A 26337-nucleotide genomic window follows, 5' to 3' on the forward strand; every position below is an offset into this window, starting at 1 on the left:
CAGGGAGGTATGGAAGAAGAAAAAGAAACTCAAATATTTGCGACCTTCATATTTTAAGTTCAACGAAACAGCTTCTCACTCACAACAACTCCAAACAAAATGGAAGAGGATTTGCAAGATGGATGGATGAATGGATGAGCGGATGGCTGGGTGGATGGATTGGCTGATAGAGAAACAAACACAGCAAAAGAACAAATAGATATCAGGAGCTTGGGTTTGAATACATCCTGTGTGCCAGACCATTAGTTAGTCAGTAATCTTCATGGGTGTTTTGGTTGTCAAGGACGATGATATTGCCCATCATTTAATGTCCCTCTCAAGATAAATTCCTAGTCTGAATAAAAAAAAACCTGCTATGACGATGCAGGATTCATCACTCTCATAGCCACTCCATCAGCTGCCACAGGAAAGGATGGAGTGGTTAACCTTCAAAATATGACAAATGCTTTGTCAGACGCATTATTTATCTTACAAGTGATAAGCTTAATTTAGCAGCTCTCCAACCAACCCACAAAACTAAAAATGTTCTAGTATTTTTGTTCCGTCTTTGATCATTTAAACAGCCGACAACAGTTTGCCTATTATGTTCCCGGGCAGCCTGCCGGTGGAATTTAGAGATGACACCATGTCTTAATTTTACAGAGGTTGCACCAGATGCTCTTTCTGTCAGTGGATGACATTCATTGCAATTCTAAACAACATATTCATTTTCATTGCTGAGAAATGTCAGTCAGGCCTTGTTGGTTTTCAGCTTTCACTGTGTTGTGGACCACTAACTCCCCCTACTGGACATACTGTGACACGTTTTAAAGCATCCAGTTAGAAATTACTGTAAGAATGAACCCAAAATATATAGACTTCATTTTGGTGTAAAATTACATTTCATCAAAAAAGAAGCGACCCTTAAATTATTTCTTATAATTTTTCATGATGTTGGGGGGGAAATCTAAATTATAGCTTTCATGAAAAATACTTTTTACACCTCATACAAAAGAAGTCAAAGACAAAGCTGTTTTATCATAGATTCGTTTTTAGATTGAAAGCTGAACTCGTATATTATCCATCTTACTCTATGCAGGATACATATAGCAAATCTACAGATAAGTCACTCCATTCTTCTGCTTCTTTCTCAGTCCAATCAAAAGTCAGAAATAATGATAAAAGACCCACACCACAGCCCAGCACCGCCACACAGTCCTCACCTTTCCTGCAAGCCACATCTTCACCTCCACACACATGAAAAGACTGATCCTTCCACGCCACTGTTAATGGCGGGGACATTATTCATCTCTCCAGCCAATTTGAGCTCCTTTTCTTTCAGGAATAGAGGCATGAGGGGTTGAAGGGAGTCAGCGAAGAGTATTAAATATGTAGAGGAAGACGGACAAAGGTGCGGCAGAATAAAGAGGGGCATGAGAGGTGGGAATGAAGAAGGAATGGTTTGCTAAAAAAAAAGGTGAAGAAAAGAAGGAGAAGTCGACGAGTGTTTGGGAGTTCTAAGTTTCAACCTTTCTCAAAAGGACAAAGCCACAGTGTTTGACTGCCTTTATAACCCTTTTAACACTCAACTGAGATCCAAAATAGATCGAATGGTTCTAAACTGGAAACAGGTGTGAACACACTGGGTGTACAGTCAAAGAATTGCAAGGAAAGAAAAATAACTTTGGAAATATTTTTGATGAATAGACTTTCAGAGGTGCCCCTAAAACTTTAGAGCAAACTTGAATCTGCAGTGCTGTTGAGTTATGGAGCTAAAATCAATGTTGTGTCACCGTGCCATCTTCATTAGAGGCTTTTTGATGGGGGGCCATCAGGTCCTACAGCAGTATGTATGCTTCCAAGAGCTATAAAGTGTCTCCAATCTCCATCCATGAGGTAAAAGCCAGTATTTTTGGTGTGACTTCCAGTCTGCCTGTCAGGGAGAATGTACGAGTGAGTGGCCTGAGCAGCAGAGATCATAAAGATGGCCGTGATTGACGGGATCTTAATGGAGGAGGATGGATCAATAAGTAATATCAGCAGGTTTTAATTCAAGGCAACACACATAAACCTTTACCAACTTCACAATGTCACTCAGTGTTCATAAAAGTTTTCTGCACATCCCCTCGGTAAAAAAAGATATAAATCCATCAAAAAGTAGTCTCAGTTTTATAGTCCTCCCTCCCTCCTCTCTTCTTTCCTTCCTTACACCCCCCTCATCTCCATTTTGATGTCTGTCTATTAGCAGAGGGTGAGGCCTTTCCTGCTCTCACATCCAGGGGCTAAATTAGCTCAATCAGCCCCCTTTCACCTCTCTTCCGTGGGCTTCAAGCTGAGTGACACACTGCTCCCCTGGGAAGGAGGGAGGGAGGACTCTCTCTCACACACACACACACACACACACACACACACACACACACACACACACACACACACACACACACACACACACACACACACACACACACACACACACACACACACACACACACACACACACACACACACACACACACACACACACACACACACACACACACACACACACACACACACACACACACACACACACACACACATCAAGCCCAGCGGCCAGCAGAGGACCATGGAGGGAGGAGAGATAGGGGGCAGGTAGAGGGAGATGTTGGGGTGAGCGAGGAGGAAGGAGGAAGGAGGAGGAGAGAATGAAGTCTAATTTCTCCCTGCTCCGACAGAGGATCCACCCTCAGCTCTGAATGGAGCATCTTGTTGAAGATTAAAGAGAAACCTCAGCGATTATTTGACTTTTCCCTCTTATTCGCCCCTCTGTAGAGCATGGTGGTGCTCAAGGTACCGTGCCAAAACTACATCAAGGTGGTCCAAACATCAGAAAAAGGGGGGATGAGTGTTTCTGTGTGTCTCCCCTCAACCAGCACACTATGACAGGGCCCAAACTCTCCGTCCGCGTGCCAACATCTCTTCAATTGCACCTTCATGTTTGATTTTGCTCAACCCTTCCCCTCTCTCGCTCTTACTAAACAGCCACCCAAGTATCTGTGGAAGTGCAAGGCAGGCACTTCTGCTGCGGTAATAGCAGTGCGTGTATGTGTGTTGGATGGGGGAGATGGGCGGAAAGGTGGCGATCGGAGTGAGCCATAAGATCTACTCTTTGCAGCTCTACAGGGATTTATTAGACTGGGGAGTACATTAGCATCATAAAGGCCCGAGAGAATGGGCCTGTGGATGGGCTGCAGACACCAGCACTACACTTTAACATGCTCTGCGGCATCAGTCTATGTGTGTGTGTGTGTGTGTGTGTGTGTGTGTGTGTGTGTGTGTGTGTGTGTGTGTGTGTGTGTGTGTGTGTGTGTGTGTGTGTGTGTGTGTGTGTGTGTGTGTGTGTGTGTGTGTGTGTGTGTGTGTGTGTGTGTGTGTGTGTGTGTGTGTGGATGAGGGATAAGATTACCCCGATTTAACTTAAGAAAGGCTGTAAAACGATTTTATGGATCATCCTGAAGCAGCCCTGGACTAATACATCAGAAGATATGAAGGAAAAAAAGCCGCAAAAGAGAAGAAAAGAAGACGAATAAAGGCGGCAGGTGAAATGGAAGGGCCGCCATCTCTGAGAAAGTAGGTTTATTTGACCAAATTGGCGCAAATACATTTTTTTTTATCAAAATCTTAATACCTCCACTTGTTTAGGGTTTTTTCTGGAAATTGTTTCCTGCTATGCTGGGATTTTAGGAAAGTGGGTTTAATTCACCAGGGCAAAACCTTTGCATTAAAAATATGTCAAACAGTTGCTGCTGTTTTCTGCACAAACACATACAGCCCATCCCATATTGCTCGCCATTTATGAACATGCTAAAATTAGATTGTATTCTACTTGTTCCTAAGTAGTATTTAAAATATGGTTAATTAAATGGGAACTCAGTCCTTTCTCTCCTCTGCTGTGACAATGATCTCACAAAAGTGACTTGAAGGAGACACTTCAATAATGTAGATCTCTAGTGCTCTCTGGTGGAACTATAATGCAACAACCTTAATTAATCTGCATATGACAAAAATTAACAAAGACGAGGGGCACAAACACTAATTTAAACAATTTATCCTCAAACAATGGGTCACTTATATTCACTTTCTGAAATTTGACTAATTGACAGCTCGTAATTAATCTTTAACTACAAACGCTGAAGGGGCAGATGCAATTTATTTAAACGCATTTGCAATTCTTCACCAAATTTCGTTGTATAATCGCAGTCCTTCCCCCATTACTTTAGGAGGACATATTGGTTTGCGTTCATTCAAAAGAGACTTTCACTTTCTTTAACAAGTTGTAAACCTAGAATTAAAAAAAATTCAGGCTAAAATATTCTGAATGGAATAACTTGTTGTGCCCCCCAAAAATAGAAAAACATCAATAAACTAAAATAAATTATTCTAAAAATAAAATCCAGATGTCTACGCTGAAAAATGTAGAAATTAATTAATTAATTAAGGATTAATGGCTGGAAATAGATGTCTTCATCCCAAAAGTCCCCTTCACCAGTGTTTGTGCACTGAAGCCTCTAAATTCCCGCATCACACTTGTGTAACTCTCATGCCATGATTGCAAAAAACTGGTTTCAAACTCTGTACGTACATCGTCCTGCACAGTGAATGTCAAGCATCATATAATCCTAATAACAAGACCAAATGCACATAATTTTGATTGGAAGGAGATATTGTTTTGCACTCCCATTTAATATAAGGCCACACCCACGCAAACAAACACATACGCACAATTCTCAAGTCGCATCAATACAAAAAACGCCAAAAGCCAGTGAATGGATTCTGGTAAAACATTTTATATTCTCAGTAAAATCAGAACCACTTTTCCCTGTGTATTTTGCTCTGCAGCGCCCTCTAGTGGAAGAGTAGAGGAGGCCTGAGCAGCTCTTTGGAGTGTTGTCTGGGTGACAGTACAACAACAGTCAAACTGGCTGATGGGGAAAAGGCACGACTCTGGCAGAAAGGTAGAGACAAATGCAGGGTCGGTGATGCCACGCCATGGCAACCAAGACTCCTCGGCTCAGAGTTTATATGAAGTCAGTAGTCATCCAGTCTCCATGGAAACCAAAGCCAGGCAAGAAGGAGGCATGGCGAAACCGCCGACCTGCTTCGGTCTGACCAGAACCAATGGTGAATATTACATTTAAAAAAATGAGCAAATTTGAATTCAATCAAACCAAATAATCAAGTTGGCTCCAAAATTCAAAGTTAAAATAGAGAGAAAAATAAAAACCAAATTATATAAAAATGACATCGTAAATGTACATAATCTCTTAATCTCTCTAAAGTCAGTTGAAATATGGAAGTTTACAAACCACTCCTGTGTGTGCCTTTACAGTGAGCTTACTGAAAATGGCTCTGAGAAGAAAGGGTAGTTTGGAATAAAATTGAAATAAAACTAAAACAACAAATACAAGTAAATACATTTAAGTGGCTTAGTGGCATACATCTGAAATAAATCTTATTCCACAATTCTTCCATGTACAAAGTCAAAACAGTAATATAGTTTCCAGTGCTTTCGTAGATAAAATAAACAACAAACTATAATAAAGAAAACAAACACTTGTTTTAATAAAAAAAAAAATCACTATTAACTTTTTTTTCTTTTTCTACCGTTTCTACCTTATCAGTACTTATCATAAGCTATATCAAATCAAAACCAAGCCCCAGGTCCACCAACACAGAGACAACTCAGGTCAACCTCAGCCTCCCCACCATCACTGTGATAGCTAGCCAGTGGGATAACACTTCCCTTTAGGTGGCAGTTTGAGCAGCAGACCTGAGTTTGACCTCTGCAGCTGGCAGCGTCACTCCTCTCGTCGGGGAGAGACTGAAGCACAGGAGACTTGTTCACATGCTGATTTGAAACAGCCTCAAGGCTGCACTGTGTGTATTGTATGTGAGCATGATAACGCATGTTTGTGTACGAGGTGAGCACCTGCACGTTTGTGAACCGTGTGAGAACGTGGATGCATGCAAGTGTGTGCTGATGCTGTGTTTTAACAGTGAAGATAACACTACTTATGCAGTCAGCCGAGAAAAACTCTCTTTCTCTTTTCAGTATTAAACCCTGTCACTTTATATTTCATTCACCCGGGCTTCTCATGCAAGCTGGGCCCTTCAGAGTCAATTAGTGAGAAAAAAGAGGAAACGTTTATCTCCGGCACCGACAGAGGTATGGATGCTACAGTAGGAAACTCTAAAGCATTTACAGGCGACATTAAAGTTAATATTAAATCTAAACCCTGGCCGTGATCCCCAACTTATAAAAACATCTCCTTGAAGAGCAGCAGCTGCAAAAATGAAAAGGCACATTGATAGGGGTTATGGGCTGGACACCGTTTAGGTTAACATCTGCTTCTGCTTAAATCTGATCCGGCTTGTGTATTGTGTTACAGTACCTGAGTATTTAGACACCTGACTGTTTTGGACGACATGCTGCATGAGCATCCACTTTTTTTTCCTACTCTCTGCACAGTAAAGGTCATGACAGTGTCAAGGCTAAAGGTGTATAACTGGGAGACAGCAGTGTGTATTAATGAGAAGACAACAACTACAGCTGGAGGCGGGGTAGGTGCAATAAATTAAAGGGGCTTTGCTAAAAAAAGGCTGGATTATATACCTTCTTCTTTGAGTTTTATAATGTTTCCCAATGTGTTTCACCATTGGAGGAATACAACTTAGCTTAGCAGGCTAACACAGGTCTTTGTCAAACAGCTGGTGCTACAGGCTGAAGCCAACACTGGAATAACAGATTGAGGAAGGGAACAAAATAACTTGACTACTTCCCCTTCAGATAAATTATGCATGCAGGACCTTAAAGCTATTTCCATTTTATTCACTATCGCTCATTCAATCATTTATGGTTCCTCAAAGAGGTTGATGTAAGGACAAAATAACTTGTCCTCTATCAAGTGAGACAATGCACTCAGTTGTCCTTGTATCTGATAACTTCAATCTAATTAACTGCTGGTTGTGTCCCCTGTTTAATTATGATTCAGAGCCATCTTTACAGAAAAAAGGTCAAGTGTGCAATTTAACTCCTGACCTGGCAGTGTTGTAAACGCTCTGTTGGGCAACGATTCAAGCTCACAAGCACTGGTGTGTGTGCGCAAACGTTTACAGGATACAGATGGCTGTGTGCCTTCTTTTGCTCGCGCCGTTAAGGGGAAATAATTGTACCACATCCATGTGTCATGGATCATGTTAAAATTATGTGAAGTGTATAGTTTGTGCCGGGTGAATAATGTCTTGAATGGTGGCTGATTCCTTTCTGTTATACGTGCTGTAAATGTGTCACTTTTGATGCTGATTTACATTTTTCGAAAACTTTAGCATGTTTGTGTGAGTTTGTGTGTGTGTAAGTATGTGTCTAAAGTATGTCTCCATCCTCTATGCTGAAGCTGGATCTGCGGCTGGAGTCGACCGACTCTTCCGGGGACATTGCGGAGAGCAGTGGGTCTCCTCCCATAGGGGACAAGGGCTCGTCCATCATCAGGAAGCCCAGCTCACCTCTCCTGCCCTGGACGTCCAACCCGCCCAGGTCGCCCAGCCCCGACATGGCGTCTGAGAAGCCGGGTATCCCATCACACAAGTCCAGCGACTGGGTAAAGTCAAAGGGCTGGGAGCTGCCTACGGCCGGGTACTGGATAGGTGGCTGAGGCTGCTGCAGGTGATGGGGAAGCGGGGGCAGCTGCTGCTGCTGCTGCTGCTGCTGCTGCTGCTGTTGCTGCTGCTGTTGCTGCTGCTGAACCTGGCCCTGGGGGTGGAGGTGGTTCTGTGGGAGGAAGTGGTGCTGCTGGGCCTGGGGGTGACCCTGGTTCTGGGGCATGTGCTGGGGCTGGTGGTGGGCTTGTGCCATTGTGTGAGCGAGGTTCTCCACGGGGCTGGTCTCTTGTTTTATATAAGAAGACATCAGGTCGGTGGGGTTCAGGGCTGATGGAGAGTTGTTGGGTAGGCCATGTAAACGAGCCTGCATCTCCAACTCCTGCAGACAGCGGGCGGAGGGCAATATCATCAGTATCAACGTAGGTGCTGTGATTGTGTTTCTTTGCATGTGTTTGTGGTTGTGTTACCTGAATGCGTAGCATCATTTGTTTGTTGGCCATCTCCATCCTTTTGAAGTTGTTCTCCACCTCTCTGGACCTGTGTGCGTCCTTCTGCATGCGTTTGATGTACTCGACAGACGCCCGCAGTATCGTGCCTTTATTCCAGCGCACGTCACTATGCACACAGTAGAGTATACACAGGCCATTTCCATAGATAAGTATCAGGCAGTAACAGATTTCATTCAAGACATTTTATCCACACTGAAAATACAGCATTATAAAAGCAACTCACAGGTCATTGGTTTTGGGGATCATTGTGCCCAGCTCTTTGATACGATCATTGATGTTGAATCTCCTCCTCCTTTCAACTATCAAAGAAAAAGAAAGAGAGAAATGTAAATACATGATGTAGATAATAGTACAGAGAAATCAAAAACATGACAAAAGTAGAACTTGTTCAAAGCTGTTTTAACCTATGACACTACAAGATTTGATACTTAAGCGTGTCTCAAATCAACAAATACATGAATTAAGGTTGGTATTGTAGTGTTTATGAGAAAATAATAGATCAATGCATTATGGGTATAAAAGTTAAGGACTAAAAAGGGACAATTGTTTAGGCACACAAACACGGTCACAGGTAATTACACTTAAGTGCCAGGACAGCAGAAATGAGCAGGTTAACCATCCACCCGCTATGTCAGCTAAATCAGTGAGAGGCTTTATAAAACTGTTTGCAAGAGAGAAAATGATGGTGTGTGTGTGTGTGTATATATATATATATATATATGTATGTATGTATGTATGTATGTATGTATGTATGTATGTATGTATGTATGTATGTATGTATGTATGTATGTATGTATGTATGTATGTGTGTGTGTGTGTGTGTGTGTGTGTGTGTGTGTGTGTGTGTGTGTGTGTGTGTGTGTGTGTGTGTGTGTGTGTGTGTGTGCATGCTTGCGTGTGTGTGTGTGTGTGTGTGTGTGTGTGTGTGTGTGTGTGTGTGTGTGTGTGTGTGTGTGTGTGTGTGTGTGTGTGATTTGGGTAGAGAGCATGCTAGGGAAAGACTTACTCAGATTGTGGTTGTCTTTCTTCTGTCTCTCCTTGGCCATCGCACGGGATTCTGTGTCTTTGCAAAAACAAAAAGCAATTAACTAGGGGCTAATATTCTACAATTTATCAGTGATCAGTCCTCTATATAATCTTCTACTAATATTATTAGTTTAGAAAGTTTATGTATAACTTTGCCTTTCGCACCTGTCATTTCTCGTTTGACGGCGAGGTTGGCAGGACAGGAGTTGCTGGTCATAGCAATGGCTGGACCCTTCATTCCCGGCCCTGTATACACATCCAGGTGGCTGCTAGACAGGGGAAGCTGGGGAGGACACACATAATACACAGTTACACATTAACAACAATTATACACATTGGAAAACAAACAGTCTACATAGTATCTTTTTAAAATCCCTTCATTATGAGAGCTGTGCAGAATGAAGGAGCCAGTAGAGTGAAAATAAATGCTTTGGTTTCCAAGAACAGAGTAGTTGTGAATGAAAATTCCTCAAAAGCACTCAGTTGATAAATTACTTATGTTTTAGTTCTGCTCGACTCAAAAGGAAAACCGTAAAAACACTTTAATCCATAAAAGGTTTTTATGATGATCACTTTAAGACATCTTTGCCTGTTCCAAAGTCCACTATTTAACACAATGTCAGATTCCATAAAACTAGAAGGGCACACGGAGGGCACTGAATGTTTTGCAGTGTTGACAAAAGTGAAAAATAATTGATGTATATGCTCCAAAGTTAAATGGCTTCCTCTATAGTCCATGCTTTACCGTTGACCAAGTTTCATGAAAATATGGCAATAGGGTATCCTGGAGACAAACAAACTGATAAACCAAACCGAAAAACCTCCATGGGGAATGAATGTTGAACCTAATCAAAGTAAAATAGTAATTTAAATAGAAAGTTCAGTACTAAATCAAAATGTGGCTCTAAAAGGACCACCTATTTACAGCTCCTTACACCTAGTAAGTATCCTTATAAAGTTAGTTTTAACATTTAGGGCGATCTAAAGAACAGATAGCAGGAGATAATGCCATAATATCACACCTAAGAGCAGCCTGCCAAACACACAGCAATGATTGACAATCATCCCATCTACCTTATCTCTCTTTATGGCTTGATTCTCTCCTTCGCCTCAAGCAGCTCCTGAACTCACACTTGTCGTGGTCTCCTAACTCTTGAACTTTAGACATTGCATAAAAGCTGAGATTTTGTTTTGCATGGTCTCCTAAAAAGACGTGATTTCCTTTTAATTGTTCCATATAGTTTGAGTGCAAAGGACTTTTTATACCTCGTTACAAATCGTGTACTACTCCCTGAAGTGAGGGCAAATGTGAACACTGCTAATGAGGGCTGGGAGATAAAGAACTTGAAGGACAAGATACGTTATCTGCTGGCTACCGTGTGAGATGTGAGATCACACACATTCACGTATAAACACACACACCTCCACAGGCTCACTTGTGTATGTAAATGATATGCTTCATTAAAAATCTAATCAAGTATAAATCTTCACTTGGGAGGAGGAAATGGGTTTCTTACACATTTGCTAAGTGTAATTGTATGTTAAGCTGTTTAGATATGAAAACGACATCTTCATTTGTCTTGTTGATTTTCAACATTTTGAATGATATAATACAGTTGGGATAACCCTGACATATTAACTGCGTCCTACTTAACCTAAACTGTGCATCAAGTCAATTGAACACCCCAATGTCTTGTGCTTTTATAGAGAAAACACATGTATTCCCAGCATCCTCCATGCTTCTGCACTGACCTCCCATGTTCCTGGCAGCCTCACTCTCACAATAAGAGACCATCTAACTCAATTGAACAAGCAAGCGTGACTGAGACTCAGTATGGCTCAGTTTAACCACCCATACACACTCACACACACTTAGGAGTTGAACTGCTCACTTGTGCCTGGTATTCAGTGGTGTTCCCCGGCTTTTACTAAACTTTGAGATTCCAAGAATTCCATGGATTTTGCCGCTTTAATCCCCATCAGGATTAGCAGGTGAGTTTTGCAAACTGGTCTGTCAATTGGGAACAAGGCTCTGAGCTTTGTCTCCAGTATTTTAACACAAAAACACTTTACACAAGAGCAGTGATTATGCTGTGAAAAGGCAGCACTACCAACATATTGATCTGAGTTTCGAGTTGCTCTCTGACTTTACACACTGATCCTCCTCAGGGTTGATCAATCGCCTAATCTAATCAATCAGTGTGATGTTACAAAAACAAAAACACATACATAAGCATGCAGACCCACTTAAAAGAATTACTAATAATAACTCATCAAACACAGAGAACATATTATAAGATAAAACTACAGGAGGCTGTTCGGGTTTCCCTCTCTCTCACACATTCACACACACATAGTTGTGAAGCAGGGACTTAGATAGACGACCACACAGTGAGCTGAGCCTGCATTAGTTGAACCTGCTAATATGTATACCCTAATTACACGGTTAACCCCAACATGGCGCTTAATGTTAAATTGAACGTGCAAGAGTTCTGATTTCAGTCTTGCAGAAACACCCATCACGAGCACCAACAAATAAATCGGAAGCCTCACCCACCCTACTCCCTTGCTGTGTCTCATTTTATAATCAGGGACCTGAGGCTGAGAGTTAAAGCCCTCACTGCATCCTGTGGTTCTCTCAATGGGAAAGATAAACTCGAAACGCACCAAATTCATGTTAAACAGACTGACATACAACTGCGCTTCTGTGTCTTACCAGCTGAATCTGTTCTTCAAAAACTTCCACAATGGCATACGTTTTATTCATCTCCTTCATCCTCTACACCTTCCCTCACTAGGCGTTTCTTCTTCTTCTTCTTCTCTCTCAGGCAGCAGTAGCACTCACAGCTCTCTCTGGCTCTGCTGCCCCTGTCCTGGCAGACTGACCTCAGCAGCACCGATCCTGTCTTTCTTCTACCTCCGCTCCCCACCAAACAAGAGTGAACTTTCCCCTAACTGGACTTTCAGCCTGTTTTCCCCTTGCACAAATTGCCCTCATCCCCCTCTCCCTCCTCCCTTCTTTTCCTCCCCCTCTCCCTCTCCACCTCCCTCTCTCTCTCTCTCCCTCTTTCTCCAAATATCTTGTAAACAAGTTGAACTCTAACTGCTGGCAGTTTAATTGTTAATTTTCTGAGTTTGTTCCCTAAGACACAACGCACTGTACAGTCCTCTTCTGACATGTCCTTTCTTTGGTTTCTAACTTTGTTCAGCAAGGTTTAAGGATGGAATGTTTAGTGCTTAAGTCAATTATACACTGGAAATGTGTATATGGATGTTTGTGTGGTGCATGAAGACATATGAGGAAATACAGAAACAAACTGACAACTCAAAAAAGCAGGTTCAAAGCAGATTCATTCAGACTTGTTGAGGTTTAACACAAGTTGCAACACCATCCCAATAACAGCAAAAAAGAAAAATAACCACAAAAGGAATGCAGTGACAGAGACAGAGAAAGATGGTACACATGCAGGAACAGCAATACTGATGACTCTGCATTTCCAACCCTATAACTCTCTCAGAGCAGACTGGGCCTGAAGTATAGTGGGCCAGGGTTTCAGAGGACTTCCTACCCCGTGAATACTGTACAACCTTAGAGGATTCTAGTTCTGCATTTTTTAAGGGTGAAACATTAAAAGGTGTATGAGCCATTTGGCCAGCACAAATAGGCTTACAGTATGCTGCATAGCAAATGTATTCCTTATTCCTTCCTAAATGTCATTATCCTACAAAAAATTGCAAAAGGAAAAGGTCTAATTTAGATCATTTGTATGCAACTCAATATTTTTTTTTTTAAATGTTCCCTTGTACACACAAGTAAAATTAGCTGTTGATTATACCTAAATATTTTTAATATTTAATTAATGACCCAGAATAAGGTCAGGGGCTCCTATCCAGAGTTCAGTGAAAAAGCTTTTTTGTAAATGGACAATAAAACATGCTATTGGAACATGATTCTAGAAATATTTGACTTAATAATAACAACAATAAATAATAATAACTTTATAAAGTTGCCATTAGGGTACCCATGTCAAGTCAAATCACTCATCTTTACGTAATATAACACAATTACCTTTAAAGATTTCTTTATCTGTACAGCAAATGATATCCTCTATTCTTAGATCTCCGGTTCAAATAAGTTAAACTGCCAACAACATGGGGTCAGTTAGTTGCGAAAATACACAACTCGTATAGAAATAGAGAATTACTGTAAACACACACGTTGTTGGTTGGTTGGTTGTACTCACTGTGTTTGGCATCTGGATTGGGTCAATGTAGGCCTGAATATCATCGTAATTGGACTGCATGCTGATGATGTCATCAATGACCTCATCCATCTGGAAAAATCAAACTGGGTGTCACTGTTGTGATTTTGATAAGCTTAATGACCTAACTTGCTTAACTTTAAGACAAACACTGCAACTATGTCTACATCTTATCTTCATGTTTGGCAAATACCGTGCATGCTCGTTTGGTTATCAGAGCACCTGAAACCTGCTCGATGTAGGCCTGCAGGACAACTCACCAGCAGGTGCATGTCTCCCTCAAGAGAAGACTTTAAAGAGAACTTCTTTGTCATGAAGGCTAACTAGTAAGAGTATATTTTTTCCCAGAGACACTCAAAGAAGCAAGAGGGTCAAGAGTTTGAGGAGGAGAAGGAGGAGGAGGAGGAGGAGGGTGGGTCAAAGTCTGCCAGGTTCAAAGGGCCCTACATTCTGCTGTCACTTGTTAAGCTGTAATTACTGTTGCTGGGCCATAATGGAGCATTTAAATTCCAATGATAGCCAGTCTCAGTTATTGCCAGTTAACCAACTCATTCACCCACACACCAACTGTACATATGACACATTAACACCAATGCATTTGCTAACGCTGCTCCTGCCTACCAAAGAGCAATGAAATCATTACGATGCTTTCATAAAAGGTGGAGATAATGTCACTTTGGGGGCAATATTCAATCCTCATAAGGTATACAAGACTGTAATTAAGTCATATTTCAAGGATATTTGTTCAATCTGGGCTGCTGTAAACCCTACTTTAGAACATGTTTAATGTTCATTGCCACTTGAGGACGCCTACCTCTGTCTCGTGGCTGGAGCCGATGTTGAGCATGGCCATGGGGCTGTTTGGGGCGCTGTTCCCTGACATGAGCTGCTCTGTGCGCATGTGTGGGGAGCATAGGGGTGGGGGGGCGGACGCTGAGCCACCTGTAGGACCCATGTTTGTGGGAGGAGAGGGCTGCACTGGCCCCACTACTGCGTGGACCATCTACAGAGAGAGAGAGAAAGAGAGAGAGAGAGAGAGAGAGAGAAGGAGAGGGTGATGCTGTTAATGGCTTAGTGCAACACTGAGTGGATTGTTGGACAAACAAAACAAAAACTCAGGAACAGGCAAAACATACAGTGGATCAAATGAGATAAACAGTGCACAGGAAAGGCATCCAGAAACGTACCTGTTTGGTGGCATAGGTGGTGGAGAGGTATTCTTTCACCTGTTGCCTCCGAGACTGACGGATGTGGTAATCCGTAGGGTTCTCCAGATGGGTCTGTACCTGTATTAAGAGTAGGCAGTTAAAGAATGTGATCAAATCTCAACCCATTATTCATTTTGCACATTGGTCCAATTCTTTGTTGATCCTGTTAACGTTTCCTTTTTGATTAAATTATAGGCAAAAACATTGTCTATGAATGATATAAAGTCGTAATTTAGCAATGTTTAGAGGGATGATCTCTAAACCAAATATAAACAGAAGGGTTGAAAACTGCTTTTTCTCTTAAACTAACTGAAAACCCTTTATATACAAATATGAATCCTACAGAATTTGTAGTTAGCTAGCTAAATCTATATATATTACAAAGTGCACTTGTAAAATACCTCCTATTTCAGACTATTTTGTAACATACCAGGGCCAAACAACAACAAAGCAGACAGTGATGGCACTTGCGTAATACCCATCACCAGAATTAGATTTGAATTAAAACACAAATGTTTTGTGAGTGATATAAGCTCAGCCTGGTTTAACAATCACATTTTAAAAGGTAAAAAATTGAGTATGTGCTTCAGATGGACACCTCATTATCCCTGTCCCATAACAATGTGATGGCACATAGGAGCATTAAGTCAGTAGTAAAGCCTGCAGGAGTAAAGCCACTAAATCCTCTGGTGTGGCTACATAAAGCAAAGGGCTGGCCTCATTCCTTCACATCAAAGAGTAAAGCTCAGTAGAAAGCAGGCCTGCTCCCCATTACTACAGAAAAAGACTCAGCTCTCCAAACCCCCTCTGCTTTATAACCAACAGCAGGATTATATCAAATGACCCAGAAACATTGCCGTACATTCATGTTTTTTTCACCTTCGAGCTACTTTGTGTATGTTTGTTTTTTTACAGCAAATCTTGACATACTTGATGAACACACGTGATTGGTTGTCAACTTTAAGCGACTCTGGGTCTCGTGAGACAGAGGAACAACTATTCAGCCGTAGCTATTCAACCTTTTTGGCTGAATGCTGTCAGCACAGAGGAAATCCAAACAAGCACAGGAGCTCTGACGGCTCTGTGAGACTGATGGACAGACAGAAAGAAGTCCTTATCAGCAACATGAAAGGAAAGTCACTGACAACTCTAAACACTGAGATTTCATAAACACCATTCGACACGCGCATGCACAGAGTAAACTGTCGATACAGCAAATTGCCCCATACAGTTACTGGTTTACAAAATACCATAAAGTCACACAAACACACACGCACATAATGGAGCATTGTGCAATCCAGTATACACACAAACACACATCGTCAAAGATAAGGAACCACACAAGCATCTTTGGAATCGGGCAAAATGTCACTTAAGCTTTATCAGTCTCTGTCAGACTATCTACATCCTCCTGTCTGTCCTATCACTAAACATGTCAAACGTCTCTTATCGGCCCGTCCTTCTCCCCCCTCTGTCTCCCTACCTGCTTGCTGCTCCACCGCATTTTTCTTTCTCTGCCTTTTTTTTCAAATCTGTCCCTGTTTTCCCCTGCTGCTGCTGCTGCTATGTGAAGGCCACAACGCCCCAGTGAAGTCCTGAGCACCTCGGCTGCACACTGCTGCCCTGTCTGCTGCTCAGCAACATGTGAGTGGATTAATGGAAGTGCCACAGCCCCCTGGCCATTTGTAACCCCCCTTAACCAACATCTTTACTCTCTTCCGCCAATCCTCTCAATGAGATCTGTTTAGGGCTTTGTCTTTGTAGTTTGCTGGCATTTTGAGCGGAGGTCTTACTACACTAATTATGTTATGATCACACGGTGGTCTAATACTAGTCGTAAAAGACGGTGGAGAGAAAGCATTCTGCGTTCAATAAACACTTTATCAAATCAGAAAATGTTATTTAAGTTACTTTCCCTCTCAAATACTTCTACAAAATTCCTTCTCATAAATAATTTCCAACTTTCCGATTATAATTTAGTCATGATCAAAAGCATAAACTTCATTCACAAACTAAAACAGTCATTCAATTAAGTGATTAGTATATGTAAACATTTAACTCTATTTTTTACCATCCATGTCTGTCGAAAAGAACTTCATTTGATCCTATTCATTGTTGTGAATTGTCATAATAATGATATATAGACTTTTTGCACTACTTTTTATTTAGTATTTCTTTATTTTATTATATACAGTATGTTGCATTGTTAGAAGAGCTCAGGATTCAAGAATTCATTGCCATTTCTACACTGTAGCTTTGTGCATATGACAATAAAAAATGTGAATCTTTGAATTTGAATAACATATTAATTTTGGACCTGTGGACTAAAACTTGTTTTATGATGTCACAGTGACCCTGACATTTAATCTCTGACCACTTGAATCCAATCAGTTCATCACTGACACCAAGTGGACGTTTGTGCCAAATTAAAATAAATCCTCCAGGCTAAGATATCAAGTTTACAAGAATGAAACGGACGAATACAACTCATAAAATAACCAACATCTACTTGTTCCATTTTCTCAAATAGTAAATAGTAAATAGTTTTTATCTGTTTTCATATCAATGTAAATGAAATACCTTTTTCTCTTTGACAAACAAAGTCAAACAAGCAACTTAAGAGTCTTCACCATGAACTCTGAGAACCCAGGGAAATTGTGATGTGTCTGTTAAAAATGTTTCCTACATTTTACTGGCTTATTAAGCAGTTGATTTGATAATAAATCAGTACAAGTAAAATCAATAAACACATTCATGTTGATAATTGTTTTTCAGCCCTACTGACCTTAAGAACCTCCACAGGGACCTGCATGCTTTGGTGATGCTGTGGGGCGTTGATGGCTGGTGTGGGTGCAGGAGGCACAGCCATGCACTGCTGCATGTATTGCATTGCTGCATTCTGCTGCTGCTGCTGATGCTGCTGCTGTATCTGCTGTATCTGCTGCCTCTCCCGCTGCTCCTCTTGCTGCAGCTGGTCTCGCATCAGCTGGACACACAAACAACACACACACATAAACACAGAAATAATCATTAAAGCATTGTGACACATGAGTGGACACAAAGAGCTGATAGGATGCAACAACTGGTGACTCCCATTCTATTCTACCTATTTAACCGGCCTTAATGGAAAGTATGTATGATACATGTGCTAATATATGCAACGGATGCGAAGCACGGCCAAGTGTATCGGTGGTTAATGCGTGTAGATGTCCTTCAATTAAATGGCACGTCAACAAAGCTCTGACATTGACCAGAATACCTTTGTCTCCAGGGGCCACTCGATTATACAACTCTCCAGAAAGACATTGATATCCATAGCTATTAAAAGGCTTGCATATTGGATGGTGGCGTTGTACCTGCATCCGCATGCCAATGCGTGAGGCCATGGCTGGGGGGCGAGGGGGCAGGGGAGGGCGAGCCGACGTCAAGGCACCGCAGTCCAGCCCGAGAGGTAGAGGAAGCTGTGGAGGACAAAGGAAGTGAGAGGACAGTGAGAGTTGGGCCCAGAAGAAAGGAAAAGTGAAAACTAAAAAGGTCTCAAATGTTTATTATTATTATTATTATTATTATTATAGACATCAGATTTTGATATGGATTCAAGTTTGAGGGAGCTTTTAAATAACCAAACCATTGAGCTTTCTGCAAACAATCAAGTGTATGTTAATAAACATTTATAAAGCAAATGTTGTCATTTATATAAAGTGGTTGAACATTAATAGCAATGACTCCTCTATTCAAATTATGGTCAAAAACAATGTTGATATTACAGGGTATATGCAGGAATCCTGAAGTCAAATGCAACAACCTTTAAGACCTTTTTTAAGACCCTTTCCATACATTTTAAGACCTCATCGCCACTTTGAGTTTTAACTGGTTACACTGGTTACACACACTTCACCTCATATTCATTATATACAGTATTGATTGTCCTTCCTCCTTATCTTCCAACCATTTGGACGCAGACTTGCATTTCCCCATAACGATGTTGTTTAACAACCGGCGTAAACGGACCTTCGCGCCATCAAGCATTGAGCGTGCGATGTCCTGTTCAGATGACGTCCAATCCAACGGGATGCTATAAATAAACTACACAGAATCACACTACACACCTACGCCATGATTACATTCAGGCAGACTGTAGAATACAACCTCTTTGGACAATTGATATACTTATTGAAAACAAGCTACAAAATGTAATACCTTGGAAAATGCCGTTTCATACTTTTTAATAGCCTTAATTTTCGCTAAATTGATTCATCAACTTTTAATACTTTTTAAGACCCCGCGGACACCCTGTATTATTATCTTTGAAATCACAAACCAGATCATATTCTGAACAGTAACTACCCGTTGACATCCACTTTCTTAATTAAAAATAACGGCCAGTTAAATACTGTAGATAACCTTGGATTAAGCCAATTATAACAGTACTATGTCAACTCAAGCTATGCTAAATACATCCTGGTCCTTTCATTTTCGACAGAGAGGTGTCCGCTCAAAGACCTTGGCCTTTCCACTGGTGCCACTCTGACGACAGGTATGGCTGCAAACATTGTCTTGTTGCATGACTAGTTTTCCACTCACATGCACTCTATTTTACAACTGAATCAAAGGCACCCAGTCGTCTTTACAAGTTGTTCAGAGACATGTTGTCAGACCCCTAACCTTATTTAACCATATATACAGTGTTAATATCTTAGCATTTGCTACAGTGTCTCCTTCATGTCTGTCTGAGTCCTCAAATAAATGGCTCTAGAATAAATCTTGCTCTTTAAAGAATGCAAGTACTCGTCTATCTTGTATATACGATAAACAAACTATAAGACTCATCTCAAGGCGTCACAATAGTTTGCAGCTTCTAATCGTTATTTTCTTTTTGAGAAATAAGAACCCTGCCAATATAAAATACAGTGTATCATTGTAAAGTTATATGAGATAATACCTAATAAAGAAAACATAGCAAACTAATAATCTTTCCAACCATTCACATGGTCTCATTCACACATCACAGGAAGCTGTTTTCAAATTTCAATGGAGGGTTTTGTCTTGATGTAAAATCTCTAAACTAAAAAATCCACAAGTCAAGAATAAAGCAACATAGATACAAAATGTAACGTTCATCTTAATTAGCAAACCTATTTGTGTGATTTGACTTTGCTGAGTATTGCATTAGGCCCTGTAGAGCAAACTGAAACAAAACAAAGCACATCTCCAGGCCACCTAAGCTTGTTTATGTATTCTCATTTAGGTTTTAAGTGTATTCTCATGTTTAAAAGAGGGCACAGGGAAGGAGATAAGTGAGCACTAACACTTTCTGCCCAAACTCTTTCCCTCAAAAAAAGGGTGTATTGTAAGGTACTTCCTCGATTACCGTGGGGAAGTCATGTGAGAGTCATGTGGTCTTGTTGTTCTTGGGTGATCATGTGAGCAGAAGGACGATGGGGAACACCCATAAACCCCTTACAAAATCTCTGTCTTATTTCTCTCACGCACACACACACTCACAAATATTTAAGCATGCACACTCAGCGGGGAGTCCCAGGACTGACAGTTCCCCTTCTGCAATGACTTGTGTTCATCCCCTGCATGACTAAGCCCGACTGATCTCGCAAAGTTGTAAAAAAACAGGTTTCAAATGAATTCTAAAGTCTCTGCTGATGGTAACGCAATGCGAGACAACTACATACAGACGAGTAGTGACAGAGACATCAGGGTCCAAACAACCAATCAAAATCTGATTCCTCCAGTCTCTCATCAGTAACACTGTCTGTATATGGTTATAAAGAGAGAAGGACACAGAAAGAAAGACAGAGGGAGAGAGAAAAGCTCATTGTGCATGAGGTACAATAAGAAGGGCAGCTCCTATTGAGGACTGAAGCCGCCTGTTGTCCGAAGTGTACATTTCAGCACCCGAGGGGGCACACACTGCCCGCTTTGTGCCCATTGGATGGCCCACAGGAAAAACACACTCCCATGCAGAGATACACATCGAAACACACACATTCCAACACAAACATGAACCAGAACTTAGATCCCAGGACACCACACTGCAAAAATACTAAAATACTCTCCATGAACAAAAATGAAGGTAGAGGCACACTACTCACAGGACAGATAATCCTATAACGCCAACAACTACTGATGCCGTTTCATACCTACTGCTAACATCTGGAGCTGTAGACAGGCCCTCTAAAGATGTAGCATTAGTAGTTCTCTATTTTAAAGTTCTTAGTTGCACAGACAAACAAGTGTGTTTGCACAGATACACACACACACAGAGGTGGAATGCTGCAAAGTGTATTTATAAATGGGGTGATTACATCTCCAAACTCAATCGAGAAGGTAGGAATGCCAACCCCAAGAAGATGTGAGCTCTACTGTGTTTCTCGAGGGTCTAAGGATAGACCTTCAGGCTGTATACTTCAAAGGCCCTTGAGACTAAATTGAAAATGCTCATTAGTCAGCAACCTCCAAAATGCCTCCGGACACAACTGGATAGACCAACCAAGGACACAAAGCAATGACCCATGTGACATAGCCCTGAATGATGGAAAAATGTAAACAAACTACATGAGATAAAAAGGTATTTTTACTTTGCTTGACAGACAGATCTGCGAGTTCATGTGTCATATTCTTTGGAAGATGCAAATAAATTTGGTCAGGTGATATTAGAAAACGCGATAGACTTCAACAGAAAATTCCACATCAGCTTCAGCCATCTTCGAAAGTGCATAAATGTCGCTCCTCTTAAAAATATTTTTTTCTAACCTGCAACATATCTCATAAACAGTTGTGATTGATCCGTCAGATTTTAAGTTGAGGGGAATGTGTTGTTGCAAGGCAGATAAAATGTGTACTGTACATGCTAAGATTCAGCACTACTTACACTTATCTACTCCTAAAGACAACAACACAATAAAAAATTAAAAAAACACAGCAAAAGTGTGTTTTGCTGTTTGTAGGACACATACTGTATGTGTCACTCACAGTTTGACACGAGACATTATGGCTACAGTACATTAACATTACACCATCTAACTTTCCAACACATCTGAAGCTATAAGTGGCTATATGTGTATCACACAGCCTCCAAGTGTCACTAAGCCATGATCCACAAATAAACACAGTGACAGGATATCACTTCTACATATCATATGGTGACACACTGCTACCAGGCAGCATGATCTCCCACATGGGCCTTCCCATTGCCTGGCATCCACCGGGGTAAGCAGCAGGCATCTGTGACGCAGTAAGAGCACACAGCGGTCATTGTGTTTCCAACGCTGTGATGTCACAGCCCCTTCACTTCAAACCCTGACAGCCAGTGGGAGGATGTAGAGCGGAGGATGCCCGGGTTACAGGTCACCTCTGGATTGTGCAACAGATTAGTCACATCATCATATGTGCCAACAATATGACCACAATGGAAACATGGACTACATTAAACACGCTGTGCTTTGCAACGTTTCTATACATACATGTGCAAAGTGTGACATACAGAAGATCAAAGACCCAAACACACAAGCACTCACACTTGGGGGCAGTGTGGGGCCATAACACCTGTGCTCAGAGACATGGTGTTAATTTGTGGAGTGTTTATTTTTAGAGTGGACTGCGCCATGCCAAGAAAGGCCTTTTCAACGGGCAACTGTGAGCAGCTACATGTGGGATGTGAACATACACGCATTTACTGAGATGCTCTCGAACAACAAAGCATGTGTATATCCACATGTATGCGGCCACAGCTGCTTTACAGATTTCAAAGATCATTTACAGTCTTCATTGAAAAAAAAGGTCTGCCTGCAGTAAAGTTCGAACAAGTGTAAAGAAGTCCCAGAAGAGCATTTGTACTGCTTTGCAGGGATTATTACCTACCTCTATCATTACAAGTATTGACTATGACTTTAGAATTTCACTTTAAATAGCCATCTGCTTTTTTGCTTTTTATGTATTTCGTACGCACTCTGCGTTACTTTATTTGAACAATTTACAGTCATATTGAAAAGGCGTGCGGGAAGAACAGAAACAAATATCATGCATATAGCATTTTGGCACCGCAAGTAAGCATTGAAATAAATCCCTCAAGGTCACACAGGTGCTTTTAAATTTGGAATAAAGTGCGTTTCACCTGGCTTGGCCTGCTCTGAGACACAAACACATCAAAAAACTGTTCAAGAACTTAAACCTCGGGCATGGCTGGGTAAAGATGTGCAAGGAGAGTTATTCTTGGCAAAAAGAAAGCCTTTGAATAAATCACTTTGGCTGCTTTACTACCTCTAAGTTTCAGGTTATTAAATGATATGTCAAGCTTCCTTTTAATATCATAGCTTTCACAAGTGACACTGCTTTTGCACGTTACAAGCCATTTCATCACTGCACATGCGCACTCACACAACACACACCCTTCCCGCATTAAGCTGTCTGTCTGCCTCCTCTAATGACTAAAATAACCCCCTCGGCTCTCTGTTCTCCTTTTCAGGAACACCCTGTTCCCCTGAGCCACGGTGTGTTTTACTTGTTTTGTTTTTGTGCGTGTTTGTGTGTATGTGAGCAGTTAGGGGTGAGAGCAGGACATGAACAAAAAAAGTGTGCATGTGGGTTACCGCTCTACAGCGTCTGTCGGCTTTTGAGTAGAGCATGTAAACAGACCTCAAGTATCAATATTCCTAAACCAGCGCATACACTTACCGGGGAAGGTTGTCGGGATTATGTGACATGGCTGGCATGGCAAGTATGGAGTTCTTTACCCCTTCCTCTTTAAACTCACACACATGCGCGCGCACACACACACACACACACACACACACACACACACACACACACACACACACACACACACACACACACACACACACACACACACACACACACACACACACACACACACACACACACACACACACACACACACACACACACACACACACACACACACACACACACACACACACACACACACACACACACACACACACACACACACACACCTGTATCCCTTGGCGACAAAACATACCAAACTATTCGGCCATGCAGACTGAATTTTCAACACTCAGGATTGGAATTCAGCTGGGTCAATTGCTGCTTTAAATATATAAACAGTCAAGTTGACAATCTGACATCTGTACTAATTGCAAAAAACACACAAGATTCAGTTACATCACACAGGGGTTGTGTTTGCACACCAGAGTGTACAGGGTTACTAGAAATTAAATAGAAAAGATTCCCATTTCTATTCAAGTCACTTATAACAAGATAGCCTGCTGTGTGAATGCAGGGCTCCACAATCAGTGTGTTGACCTTATAATATAGCAGCACATTGGTGCACAGAGACAGACACACATAGACACATGTTGAATTACCTTTTTTAGAGGAAAAATAGTTCACAACGGGGTGAATACACTCTGCTTATGCTGCCGACTACATGTCTTGATGCTGGAGAAAGTGGATTGCAATCTGCAGGGGAGGTCAGGGACGGCGGAGAGTGATGAAGGAAGGCGATGGAGGTGGAATGAAGATGATACAAACAAAACAGACAAAAAGAAAGAAAGGGTGGTTGGTTATCAAATGTAACAGTGCAAAGTGGATGAATGGAATGAATAGCTTGAACACAAAATATAACGATGTGTAGAGTGGGGAAGTACAACTGAGGAGGCAGTGAAGTGTTCAATTGGGGAAGCAGCAGGTGTGCAACACACACTTAAGAACTTTGAGAATAAGAGTTTTCACAGCGGAAACGAAGGGAGCAACAGACCATGGTTAGACCTTAGTACAAACTCACTAAATGGTCTAAATAGAAGATACTCTCAGAAAGAAAAAAATTATTCTTTTGACGGAGACAACTTTGACTGTTGCAATTATTTAATGGAGTCTATTTTGTGGTCAAGTGTTAAAGCACTCTATGTGGTTTCTATATGTTTTTTACACCTTCATTTGTTGGACAACGAGTACCCTCAAGTAATACATTACAAAGAATGACTCTTCTTGTTAGTAGCATGGTTGAGGTAAAGAGTTGGATGTATAGCAGCTGCTGTGCAATGACTGGTGTCCTTAGATTTCTGGTAAACCCGAGGTGAGTAGAAACTTGTCAGTAATTGACATGCATAAAGAATCCACAGAGTAACATTTCTACACAGTCATTAACTTTCTGAAGGTCATCAGGATACATCACCATAACTTATCAACAATGTGTGTGAATCACTATGCCTGTCACCTTGTAAACACTACCTAAAAATAGCTGACCAAGATAGACCCTTGCCCAGTGTGAATGTGTCCACTCTGCTTTCCTCAGGTCACTTTGCTCCACAGATCAGAGAAGAGAGCGATGTGAAATTAGTGCGGAAAGCAAAACAAAACATTGTCAGCACTAAAACACTTTTAGCCATATCGAACCAAAGTACAACACAATGAGATTGCAGGAAAGACAATAGACCTGCATCATCAATAATGACCACAATGCATCACTTCCCTTTTGTGTCCATACGTTTTCACAACTCCTAGTTTTGTCAGTGATGAAGAAACTTCCTCTGCAGGAAACCCAAGGAAAGAACCTAGAGCTGTTTCCCTTACATCATTTTCTTTAAATGCAAATTCGTTGCTTTTTCATTAATCGATCATACAATACGTGAATAATTCAAAGTAAATGTTAAAGTAAGTGAGGTTAACAGATCATAAGATGTAATCACATTCGGTCATCCTGTTTTGCCAGGTGTAGTGCTAATTCTGTCCTAAGGTAGCGGCACTCCAAACATCTCTCAACAATCCAACCTCAGTTTACATTTTCTATTCCTTAAATAGATGCATTATGTCATACAACATTTGAACATTGGAGAACTGTTGTATTTCATGTATTAACTTTTATTGTCTCCGCTCCAGACCGGCACACAATCAGTACCATCGCTCTGACATTAGGCCTCTACTTAGCTGCGCATAATAAACAATTTTCACATTGCTAAACAATGCAATGATGGCTCGAGATCTCTGGATCCTATTTCTGTTTTTGAAAGGTCAAAACGTAACGTAACACTGTCAAAAGAAATTCAAACAATACTGCTTCTGTTGCTGCTACTGCATTAGTTTGTGATTAAAAGGAACTACATGTTACTAAAAAAACACATATGCCCAGACATGTTTACTTTCATTTCTGATCTAACAAGTCGGTCTGAATTGAGCTCACATTGACAGTTCCTATTCAACAGCCAGGCAGTGAGAAACAGTGATACTTATACATAAAGTATAAAGAGAGAGTATAAAAAAAGTCCTTACCAGCAACTGTCCAACTATCCCAAAGACAACATAGTGTACGAAAGTGAGATCTGCTGCTCCACGTGTTAATACACACACTCTCTGACAAGGACACAGTTGTTTGCTGGCAGGGCTGAGTAACGAGAGCATTCAAATGCCGTTTCACTGGTTGTGAGGACACTCCTCCCTCCACGGGCAGAGCTGCAGTAAGCTGGGTGACAGACACTATTAGTCACCTTCCTTCCCTTCCTATAACCACCAGCTCAGCTTCCTATTCCTCCTCCTCCTCCTCCTACTCCTTCTCCTCCTCCTCCTCCTCCTCTTCCCCTAAATTAGCCTGAATGCCATGGTCTGGGGAAACAACAACAGGAGCCCTGTGTCCAGTGAACTCATCTCTCTCCTTTTTTTTTTTTTACCCTCTTTCGTTTTAATCGTTTGAACTCCTCCTTCAGTCCAGTTCCCTTCTTAAAGCAG

General features: G+C 41.3%; 1 protein-coding gene across 7 annotated transcripts in view; it reads right to left on the reverse strand.

Annotated features, from left to right (window-relative positions):
* Nucleotides 1-4663: 4663 nt before the first annotated feature.
* Nucleotides 4664-26337, reverse strand: part of tfeb (transcription factor EB) — a 32410-nt gene continuing 10736 nt past the window's right edge. For 2 of the 7 annotated variants that reach the window (XM_079682584.1, XM_079682587.1), the window contains 11 exons: nucleotides 23982-24075; nucleotides 17979-18083; nucleotides 17408-17608; nucleotides 14602-14700; nucleotides 14229-14417; nucleotides 13397-13486; nucleotides 9318-9435; nucleotides 9133-9183; nucleotides 8350-8425; nucleotides 8085-8232; nucleotides 4664-7996 (listed from right to left, as the gene is read on the reverse strand). In XM_079682584.1, coding sequence (XP_079538710.1) covers nucleotides 7382-7996; nucleotides 8085-8232; nucleotides 8350-8425; nucleotides 9133-9183; nucleotides 9318-9435; nucleotides 13397-13486; nucleotides 14229-14417; nucleotides 14602-14700; nucleotides 17408-17608; nucleotides 17979-18008 — 1617 coding nt within the window. In that variant the 5' untranslated portion in view covers nucleotides 18009-18083; nucleotides 23982-24075 and the 3' untranslated portion in view covers nucleotides 4664-7381. Of the gene's footprint in view, nucleotides 7997-8084; nucleotides 8233-8349; nucleotides 8426-9132; nucleotides 9184-9317; nucleotides 9436-13396; nucleotides 13487-14228; nucleotides 14418-14601; nucleotides 14701-17407; nucleotides 17609-17978; nucleotides 18084-23981; nucleotides 24076-25884; nucleotides 26053-26337 lie in introns of those variants that run through there. The other 5 variants (XM_079682585.1, XM_079682588.1, XM_079682586.1 and 2 more) reach the window with 5 other exon arrangements.

This window comes from Notothenia rossii (assembly GCF_949606895.1).
Source record: "Notothenia rossii genome assembly, chromosome: 5".
NCBI lineage: Eukaryota > Metazoa > Chordata > Actinopteri > Perciformes > Nototheniidae > Notothenia > Notothenia rossii.